The 10885-nt window shown below is 42.1% G+C and overlaps 1 protein-coding gene across 1 annotated transcript; it reads right to left on the bottom strand.

The window, feature by feature from the left end:
• Window positions 1-1611: 1611 nt before the first annotated feature.
• On the bottom strand, window positions 1612-10220 carry LOC118026193 (transcobalamin-1-like; the record flags this gene model as incomplete). The annotated part of the gene is made up of 7 exons (XM_035028948.1): window positions 1612-2008; window positions 2606-2724; window positions 3716-3902; window positions 5039-5228; window positions 7381-7568; window positions 8829-8984; window positions 10080-10220. Coding segments are annotated over 7 exons (1043 nt in total), but the record flags the coding sequence as incomplete, so codon positions are not given.
• Window positions 10221-10885: the final 665 nt, after the last annotated feature.

Here is a 10885-nt window from a genome sequence, read left to right as displayed (position 1 = left end):
GAGCCCGATGCGGGACTCGATCCCGGGACTCCAGGATCATGACCTGAGCCGAAGGCAGTCGCTTAACCAACTGAGCCACCCAGGCGCCCTGTTTTTTTTTTTTTTTTTTTTAGATTTTATTTATTTATTTGACAGAGAGAGACATAGCGAGAGAGGGAACACAAGCAGGGGGAGTGGGAGAGGGAGAAGCAGGCTCCCGGCCGAGCAGGGAGCCCAATGCAGGGCTCAATCCCAGGACCCCAGGATCATGACCCGAGCTGAAGGCAGATGCTTAACAACTGAGCCACCCAGGTGCCCCAGGATACTACCAGTTTTTAATCTGTCTTTTTGAGTGTAATTATTAACAATGTTCACTTTCACTCTTTCAGTGTTGTGGTTGGATGATAAGTCATGCTATGTATGATAGACAGGAATGGCACTTATAACATTTTGCATATTTATCACCCTAAGCCATTATCCCTCAATTTCGCTTGTAGAGTCTACAAACAGGTCTGAGAGCTGCTGCCCCAGGTGAACAGCACCATGGAGGTCCCCTGTCTCTAACTTAGCTTTTAAGATGAGTCACAGACCCAAGGGGATAGAATCCATTGCTGTCTAGTTATCTGTCATATCCAGTTAATGAAGAATAGGGTGGAGTTGACCCTGAGGGTTGAGGACCAGTACCAGAAAAGCAGTGGTCAAACCCTAACAATAAAGCAGGGTTGCTGGTGGAGGGGAGAAAGCTAAGAGTATCGTGAAGGAAACACAGGAGGAATGAGGGAGACATTGATAAAATAATTTAATTCTGCCTGAAGGCATCTTCCTTTTGGGATTGCTTTATTTAAAGATTTAATTTTTTATTAGAGTGAGATAGATAGAGAGAAGGGTAAGGAACAGAGGGGGAGGGAGAGGGAGGAGGCGAAAGAATCTCAAGCAGACTTGGTGCTCAGCATGGAGCTTGCTGTGGGGCTTGATCTCAGTGAGATCATGACCTGAGCCAAAATCAAGAATGGGACACTTAACTGAGCCACCCAGGCACCCCCGATTTTTATTTTTATTTTTAGATTTGTTTATTTGAGAGAGAGAGAGAAAGAGAGAGAGCGTGAGCTGGGGGAGGTGCAGAGGGAAAGGGAGAGAGAGAATCTTCAAACAGGAGCCCAACACCATTGATCCCAGGATCAATGACCTAAGCCAAAACCAAGAGTCAGCCACTGAACTGACTGAGCCACCCAGGCACCTGTAGGTGCCCCTGATTTAATATATATATATATATTTAAAAATGTGAATTCTACTGAAATGAACATCAAAGGTGATTTTTTTCTGCATGTGTATTTTGATGATATGACTATCAGAGTGATTTTTACGGTGAAGTAAAAGGAAAATACATGTGGAGAGGAACAAATGGAACCCAAGGGAGCTAGCTGGAGGAGGGGATGATATTATTCCTGAGACTTTATGGACTGATTTTTTATGTAGAAGTCTCACCTTTCCCTCTTTCTCCAGAGCACTATTTTTCTCTCTACCCACTGCTTTTCTGAGGTCAGTATGTCCACTCAGTTTGTCCCTTACATCTGGGCCTCAGAGAGCTGTCCCCCTACAGATTTTCTACATGATCTCATTGGCTGCTGCTTCAGCATTAGATCTAGAACCTTATCTCTATTCCCACCTGCTGCCTGAGGTCACACACAGTTAGCAGTGGAACTTTGAGTAGAACTCCGATTAGACACGTGGTCTGATCTCTTTTCCCTTCCCTCTTCCCTCTATCAATAATCCCCCTTTAAAATGAACTGAATAGAACATGCTCTTTTTGTATTGCTGTTGATCTTTTATTGAACACACAAAGAGAGAAGGGGAGGTTGTTGACCCTCTGTTGAAACTGAGATGAGTGAAAAGGATGGCATGAGGCCAATGTCTGCCTGCAAGTCCACTGCAAATGATTTGATCCAGCTGAGGGAGGTTTGAATTTGTTAGTATGTGCTCCAACGAACCTCCAGATCATCTCCAGCACGGACGACATAACTACCAGCTCCTGAAAAGGAAGAACGAGAAGTGGATCAAATGATTATTTTTTGAAGATTATTTGTTTTAGAGAGAAGGAGAGCCTGAGCAGGGGGAGGGACAGAGGAAGAGGGAGAGATTCTTTTTTTTTTTTTTTAAAGATTTTATTTATTTATTTGAGAGAGAATGAGAGACAGAGAGCATGAGAGGGGGGAGGGTCAGAGGGAGAAGCAGACTCCCCGCTGAGCAGGGAGCCCGATGCGGGACTCGATCCCGGGACTCCAGGATCATGACCTGAGCCGAAGGCAGTCGCTTAACCAACTGAGCCACCCAGGCGCCCAGAGGGAGAGATTCTTAAGCAGACTCTCCGCTGAGGGTGGAGCGCTACATGGGGCTTGATCTCACAACCCTGAGAGCATGGCCTGAGCTGAAACCAAGAGCTGGATGCTTAACCAACAGAGCCACACAGGCATCCAGTGGGTCAAATGATTTAATCACCAAATCACCAAATAATGGATCTAACTTTCCCAATGCCTTGGTACATTTCTCATCAAAGCTCACACACTCACATCTGGATGTTTGGGGGGCATTGTCACTCTGTGGGGCTTTTTGGCACTCTCTCCCTTACCTTTGCTCAGGTGTTCGCCATTGCTCAGGAGCTCCCAGTAGGTCCTATCATTAGTGTTGGCCTTTATGCCCCGAACAGTGGTGATGTAGGGGCCCCATGAGGTCTCCTCTGCTGTGAAACTGTGGGGACAATAAATGGGTTACAGGAACTTAGAATTTTCAAAGGCAACCTTCCATGGGCATTTCTCAAACTTCAATGTACCTAAGAATCATTTGAAGCCGTTATCAAGAAAAGCAAATTTCCTGGCCCTATCCTCAGATACTTTGATTCTGTAGGCCTGGGCGGGGACTAGGAGGAATCTGCATGTGTCATAAACACTCCAGGTGATTCAGATGCAGGCACTCCACAATCTATGCTAAATTAGAGGAATGGTGCCTATTTCTGCCCCTGCCTCCCTTCATGGTAGACACTCTGTAGTCAACAACTGCTAATATTCTACCCGAAGATAGTAACTGTTAAAGGGGTGTGTGTGTGTATGTGTGTGTGTGTGTGCGTATAAATAAACTTTCTCTATAGCATCTTACATCATGTTACTAGACAAAGTAAATACCGATTAGATTTAGGGAGTCAAATGATCCATACCTTTCAGAGGCAAAGTCAGTATCTTAATTTTAATATTTGGCCTCTTTAGGCCAGCTAACCTTAATCTAGGGGTCCATGAATCTCAAAGGGAGGAGTATGGAGAGACTTAAGGGCATTTGTGAAACCTCTGATTTAAAGGACAAGTTTTGTGTGTATGTTCACCTGTCTGGGATCAGCATCCACAGTAACTCGTCTGATTTTCAAAGGGGTCAATGATTAAAAAATAATGACCCAGTGTCCTGAACACACAATGACTGACCTAAGAGGTTCTCTTTGTTGAAGGCATTTACTGACAGAAGAGAGATCCCTGGGCCTTATTTACCCATTAAGTGAACATTATAGTACCTACTATGTGCTAGAAGATGAAAAGTCTCACCTTTTCTTAACCCCTGCCATGAGATGTAGATGGACAGCAAAGTACCAATAAAGAAGTGTTTTGAATGTACTTTGTATTCAGGTGCTTATGTATTCTTACTGAGTCTTTCAAAATCACCAAATACCTTCACCTTAGGTTATGTACAGACATACCTAAATAGAGTTGCATTTTCTTTCTGGGCTTGTTCCATCACATTTAGGAAAACAGAACCATCTGCCACAGAGACCACAATGCGATCTTTTGCATTATTGATTACCACAGAGTAATTTACTTTGATTTGTGAGGCTGAAACAGCAGGTGTCACTGATATAGGATCCTGAGTGGAGATGTTGAAGTTACCTGGCAGAGACAGAAAAGCAGAGAATTACTATACAGAATAATAAAAATGATGTTAGAGTTTACATACCCATCCAACCCCTCCCTCAGGCCTCCTTTCCTTTATGCAGAAGAGGATTTACTACAAGGAGCAAAATCATCAACCAAGGGGCAGATTTCTTGTGTGACTAAACCAGATATGCAGCAGCTTATAATTACGTGGTTCGGCTCCACTCCCAGCTATTTAAGCAATTCAGTTGCCCTGTCTCCTGTTTCTCACCGACCCTCCTGAGTTTTTTTCCTCTCTCCTCTCCTCTCCTCTCCTCTCCTCTCCTCTCCTCTCCTCTCCTCTCCTCTCCTCTCCTCTCCTCTCCTCTCCTCCCCTCCCCTCCCCTCCCCTCTCCTTTTCTTTTTTCTTTCCTTTTCTTTCTTTCTTTTTTTGCTTTGGTAGAGCATACAATAATGCTTCCCTTTTTTCGGATGCCTTTTTATTTCTTAACATTTATTGAAGACTTATTAAGTGTCAGGCACTATACTAATCATTTTACATGGCTTATCTTATTCAGTCCTTACAAAAATCCATGTTAGATACATTTATCATTTGCATTTTTTATATTAGTAAACTGATTCCTCTAATTTAGAGATTAAACATTTTGTCTAAGGTCTCTAAATCTGTAAGTGGCTGAACCAGGAATGAGCAGAGATAAAAGTCAAGTATTTTTTCATCCCTTGTTGAAAAATCAGTTGTTTGAATAAATGATTCATGATCTGATTTTCTTATAATACTGCCATAATCCTCCCATATTCCTCTGAGCTCCCCGAGGGCTCACTCATTGTGAGTGAGAGTCAGAGACACCGTACTTTGCTTAGAATGAGAATGATGCTCAGAACATCTGTCTAGCTGGCCATGAGAAAACATGCCTTTGGAGATAGACATCATTGAATCAAGTCTACCTTGTGTATCCATGTTTGAACCAAGAACAACATCTACTACTACCCTGTTAAGAACAAATCCTCAGGTGGTTATAATCACTGGTGACACATGGAGGACCGAGTTCTATCTGGGAACTGTTATGCTTTAGTGTTTATCTGGTCACTTTTGGTACCTAAGAACACCTTGGTCTCGCATGCTTTGGGTAATATGCTCTTTAGTACTCTACCTGAGCCATAGACACAAGAAGAGTCTTTATTAACATCCAAGTAGGTCTTTCCCATCAGGGCTGGTAAGATCTGAGCTGCAGCAGTTGGCATATGAAATGCTCCTTGAGAAATATCTGTGAGCACTGTATCCCGTGTTTTTTGGCAAACCCATTGATTTTTGTTGTAATAGTTTGATGAGACAAAGAGAGCCTAATGTGTGAGAGAGAGGGAATGAGAATGAACTACAGAAACATCAAATAAGGGGAAAGCCTACATCTAATGAATTCAGTAAATATTTACTGGACATTGACCACAGGGAAAGTACCTTGGACAACTAGGATACCTTTCCTGCCACCAAGAAATTTATAAACTAGTTTGGGGGGAGATGGGGAATTGCTTAAGAACACAACCGATAATGGCATCAATGAGAACAGACTTTCTCTACCTATTCATTCTTGTAGCCTTAACACTGGAACAATACCTGTCCCATAGGAGACGCTTGATAATTGCTGTTAACAATCATAAAGAAGCCCCTAAGGTGAATGCCTTAAGAGAAGCATCTAGTGCCATGGTGTTTCAGAAGAGGAAGAGCACATAAATATTTAGTGACCCTGAAGAAAGTCTTGGTGGAGAAGGCAGTACTTGAGGTAGGGCTTGACAGTATGACAGCATTTCAGTAGGAGACAGGAGAGGAGCACTATACCCAGAGGGAATAGCATGATCAAGGATGTTAGAGTAGGTATGGCCAGGGCATGGCCTGTCTGTGATGATACTCTCTGCATCATAGCAAAATTCCCAAGGGATTCCTCCTGGCCTGGGAGAACTGATGTTCAGTGGAGACTCAGGGTGATTGTGGAAGAACAGGTTGGAGAATGAGGTTGGGGCCACATTGGTGGACCCCTGAGCTTCAGGGTGGGGTGTCTGACATTATTTGCTTAACCAATGGGGAGTCAAACAGCTTCTTGAATAGAAACTATCCAAGCAGCAGATGTAAACTGGAGGGGACAGCATTATGGGGTAGGAAAAGTTAGTAAGGTATCAGAGTGAGTAAGATGAGGACTAAAATGGTTTGGTCCTGCAGACATCGCTCTGTAGTTTCTCGGGGGAAGGACAGTTTCTCTTTTCATTTTCTCTGGAAGACCCTTTAAGTTAACCAAGAAGTCAACAAGCATTTGTGGGATATTTAAAAAAAGGATCATATTTCATTTCCTCTTAAAAACTGTCTTGTAGGCAAGCAGCTCTCAAGCCTTCTGTGAATTAACTTCACCCATAGGGTTTTGAAACCAAACCAAGGGCCATGCTCCACCTCTAAGTTTCTATATCAACTGGCTGGTGTAGAGCCTAAACCTAGTGTTTCCCAAAAGCTCCTCCAGGTGATTCAAATGTGCAGCCAGAATGGGGAACCACTGTTTTATGAAGTCCAAAATCATCAAGGCAGACAGCAGCATCAACAGCACCAACAGTAAAAGCCACCTGTGTGATTGGACCCCTGTTACACCCCCAGCTTCTTCTTGTAGTTTTTCCCAAGGACCCTGCACTGGCCACGTTGAACACCTTGATCTTCCTAAAATACATTATGTTCTTTCGTGCCTTTACCTTTGTCCTTGCTGTCCTCTCTCCCTTGGAAAGCCCTCTCATCCTGGGTTGGCCTGGCAGACCCCTACTCATTCTAAAGACTCAGTGAAATTTTTTCCTGTAAATCTTCCTTCATTTCTTCTTGTGTCTACTCCTTAGATTTGAGTAAATCAGCGAGTGAATGCAGGAATAAAGTCCCAAACTTCAAGGAACATATACAGGACAGAGTAGGTGCTGAGGGTGAGTTTTGAAACCAACTGTTTAGGTTCTATCCGTGTCTGAATTACTTTTTGGCTTTGTAATATTAGGCAAGTTACTGATGCTCCATGACTCATGCTCTTATTCAGGGAAATGGAGGTAATATTTTCCTCATTGAATTGTTGTGTGCATTAATGAGCATGGCAATAAATATTAGCTAGTATTACTGGTGCTGCCTCTTAGTACTTGGACAACAATAATCTAATTTGGGAAGTAAGAGGAAAGCACCAAATGCTGGTATATGGTGAAGTGTGAGATTGCATTTGATAGAACAACACAGTAGCTTGTAATGGACTCTAGAATTTCTCAAAAAAGTTGTAGTCAGGAAAAGCTTCATGGAAGCGTTAGACATGGAAAGGTAAGGATCTAAGGTGAGGAAATATATTTCCATCAGAGGAGAGGAATTACATAAAATCAGTTAGTATAGGAAAGAGAATGGGTAATATCTTAGGGGCCAAAAAGAAAGGATACAGATATTTCTTTCCTTCCTGACTTCCTTCTCTGTCTCCTGTTTTACCCTCTGACTTACCTGCATAGCTTCTCCTGTACTATCTATGTTTCCAAGGAGACCATTTTTTGTTTTCTGAGACAGAATCTTCCTTATCAGTAACTTTATATGGTTATCAATATTGTTTAAATCCTTTGTATCTATTTGGTTCTGCTCTCTTGTTTTGCTCCTCACACAGATCAGAGCCAGGACAGCCATTGCGCTGGTATCTGCCAGGAAACAAAACATTGGTGTTAGAGTGACCAACCATTCCAGTTTGCCTTGGACTGAGGGGTCTCCTGGTATGTAGGATTTTCACTGCTAAAAGAGGGACAGATCTGGACAAACTGGGAAGATTGGTCATGCTAATTGATGATGAGAGAGAAGGATTTGAAGATATAGCAATCATCCTTCCAGCACTAACCTCTCAAATACTTCAAGATCCCTTCCTTATGTTGAGTAACCCTGTACCTTGTACACAATAACTCACCTGTTGGTCATAGAAACACATATGGATTTGCAGGCGCATGCACATGAACAGTTTTCCACTTCTACATCTTGGTTGTTCTCATTTTTTCATCTCTCAGCCATATTGAGAGAATTCAAGATGATACCCCAAAGAAAATATGTTTTTGCAATGTTCCAATGTTTCCCTTAGACTAATTAGAAAATAGCACTTAAGAGAATTGTTTTCCAATAAAGCTTCTTAAGGGGGAGGATGAGGCAAAAGTTTGGAAGAAGGGAGGATAAGATCTTTTTTTCTGGCTTGTTACTTGGTCCTCCCTGGATTCTTTAGGTGTGGTACCTTCCCTCTCCCATAGAAAGAAATCTCATATTCTCCTTACTATCCAGAGATACTGAGTGGTGATTTTCTTTGGGCTTCTTGGAGAAAGATGAGCTTGTGTATCTGGAGCCATAGGGCTGAGCAACAATACTAGCTGCCTAGAAGGGGCTTCTTTTTGGATGTGTAAGCTGACCCAGGAGAAAATTTCTAGTCCTTCTCTATTGGAGATATAGACTTTATTGTCAAAATATTGGACCTTGTCCATGGAGAGCTTGTATTGTCCAAGTAAGCCCACACATCCAATTGGTCCCAATAAATTAGAGAAAGAGACAAAGTTAAGATAAATGAATTCCACTGTTTTCCTGCCGCTAATACTTGTATTTCCTAAAATGTCTTATATTAAGATTTGCACAATCTATCCTTATTTTACAGATGGGAAAATTAAGGTCAGTGTTAACACCCATTGTTTATGTAATTCAAAGAAGAGGTAGGGTAGGAACTGGATCTTTCTACTATAGTACACATCTAGAAAGATGCTTAAATGCCCCCCGATATCCATTCTTCTCAAAAAGAAAATTCTCTTCCCTGATTGCTAGGGTAAAGAGGATAAAAAAAGTCCAAGTACTTACTGGTAGAAAAACTCAGAGGAAAAGACTTACCAGTGATTGTGTCCTCTATGCCGAGGGAATTGGATGTCGTGACTCACCTACTGAGAACTGTTCATGGAAATAGTAATTTTTATTTCCAGGTTTGAAGATTTCAGCAACTTTAGGAATTGAGTAATTCCCACTGAACAGACACAAGGCCAAAACATCCAGGCTGAGCTGGTAGTAGCTAGTCAGTGGATTACCATCATGGTCTTCTGTCAGAGAGGTAAGTAAGAAATACCTTACTCATGGAAATAATACTGGAGTAATAAATTTTCAATCTATTCCTACTTGCTTAATTAGAATTTGTTTATATTTAAGGAGAGGGGAGTAATAGAGGGGAGGGAGATCACTCATAGAATCAACAAACCTGAGAAATGTAAAGGCTGTTAGGGACCACCAAATTCAACTCAACTCCTTTCTTTTTTTTTTTTTTTTTAAAGATTTTATTTATTTATTTGAGAGAGAGACAATGAGAGACAGAGAGCATGAGAGGGAGGAGGGTCAGAGGGAGAAGCAGACTCCCCGCCGAGCAGGGAGCCCGATGCGGGACTCAATCCAGGGACTCCAGGATCATGACCTGAGCCGAAGGCAGTCGCTTAACCAACTGAGCCACCCAGGCGCCCACAACTCCTTTCATTTTTAACTGAGGAGACTCAGCACTAAAGAGATTAAAATGCCATCTTCATACTTAGGTGGTTACAGAACTAGGCCTAGAACACAGATTTCCCACCACTAAGCCTCTTGCACTTTCAATGGAAATGTGTTTAAACTATAAGTAGAAGTAGAAGACATAGAGGCCATTTCAAAAGAAGATGGGATCAGAGCGGCCTAATGAATAATAGGATAAATAAAAACAATGCACCTCACTAGCAGCGGTCATGATCAGCCTATTTTTCCCAGTGATAAAGTACTTTTGGCCATCTTTAGCTCTTCTACTTGTATCACATGCTTTGGTACTTCTGACATAGTGTCTTGTGTTGCTCAGCTATTTCTGGTGTATTTCATTGTTTGTCTAACAGCCAAGCTTCTGGAGAACAAGAGAACTGTGTTCTGTAAGTTTGTGTGTGTGTGTGTGTGTGTTCATCATCATATATAAGGTTGGTGTAGAGTCGATGCTTATTTGCACCTATTTGAAAAGAAAATTCAAGATGCATGTTGAAAGAGGGAAGATGGGAAAGTGATCTGCAAAGATATGTGGGATGAATAGAATGAAGAGGAGAAGGAAAGACCAAAGGGAAACTGTTCAGTTCTGAACCAGTGGAGGAGAAGATAAGGGTGTCCAGGGTATCTGAACATTTGATTCTCACCCATATTTTTAATTTCTGCTTGGAATTTATTTTCTAGGTCTCCGACGAGTTCAGAATAATTTATAGAAATTCCATCAGGCCCTTTACATGCTCCCAAAGCCAGTATAGCCAACGCAAGCTGTCCTGAGGTTAAAGATGGCTCTGAAAAGAAAAGTATTCAAGTTTAACGAGGTACATGCTTGTGATTTTTCTTTGGCCTCCTGTATTTCTTGTGACTTACATTGCCTGTCAATTCTCTCTTTTTTTCCACTCTATGCCAGTATTTTACTGTTCTCTTATTTATTCCCAAAGCAGAGACTTTTCTAGCAGTGCTGTATAAATGCAAACTAGATCTGAGTCTTCCCCATGCAATCATGAGATGTTTTTGGAATCACACAATCCTTATAAAAATTTTAAAAGAAAAAAAATGGATAATAAAACCTGGGGATTTATTCTCTGTGGGTGCCATCTTGCCAAGATAGTAATAATTGACTTAGATGTTCTGCCTTATAGAATATCAAAGTTCTCAGGCTTCTCTTAATTCTTAAAATAATATTGTGAGGTAGGTAGTGGTGGCTTAATTTTCCCCTTATTTCAGTTAGAAAGCTAAGGCTCAGAGGGGCGCCTGGGTGGCTCAGTCGTTAAGCGTCTGCCTTCGGCTCAGGTCATGATCCCAGGGTCCTGGGATCGAGCCCCGCATCAGGCTCCCTGCTCCGCGGGAAGCCTGCTTCTCCCTCTCCCACTCCCTCTGCTTGTGTTCCCTTAATTTTCCCCTTATTTCAGTTAGAAAGCTAAGGCTCAGTATTGACATGAAGGACTCAGGGGGG

The sequence above is a fragment of the Mirounga leonina genome, unplaced genomic scaffold (assembly GCF_011800145.1).
Source record: "Mirounga leonina isolate KUSES-001 unplaced genomic scaffold, KU_Mleo_1.0 Mir_220887, whole genome shotgun sequence".
Lineage (NCBI taxonomy): Eukaryota > Metazoa > Chordata > Mammalia > Carnivora > Phocidae > Mirounga > Mirounga leonina.
This window is presented reverse-complemented; position numbering and strand designations above follow the sequence as displayed.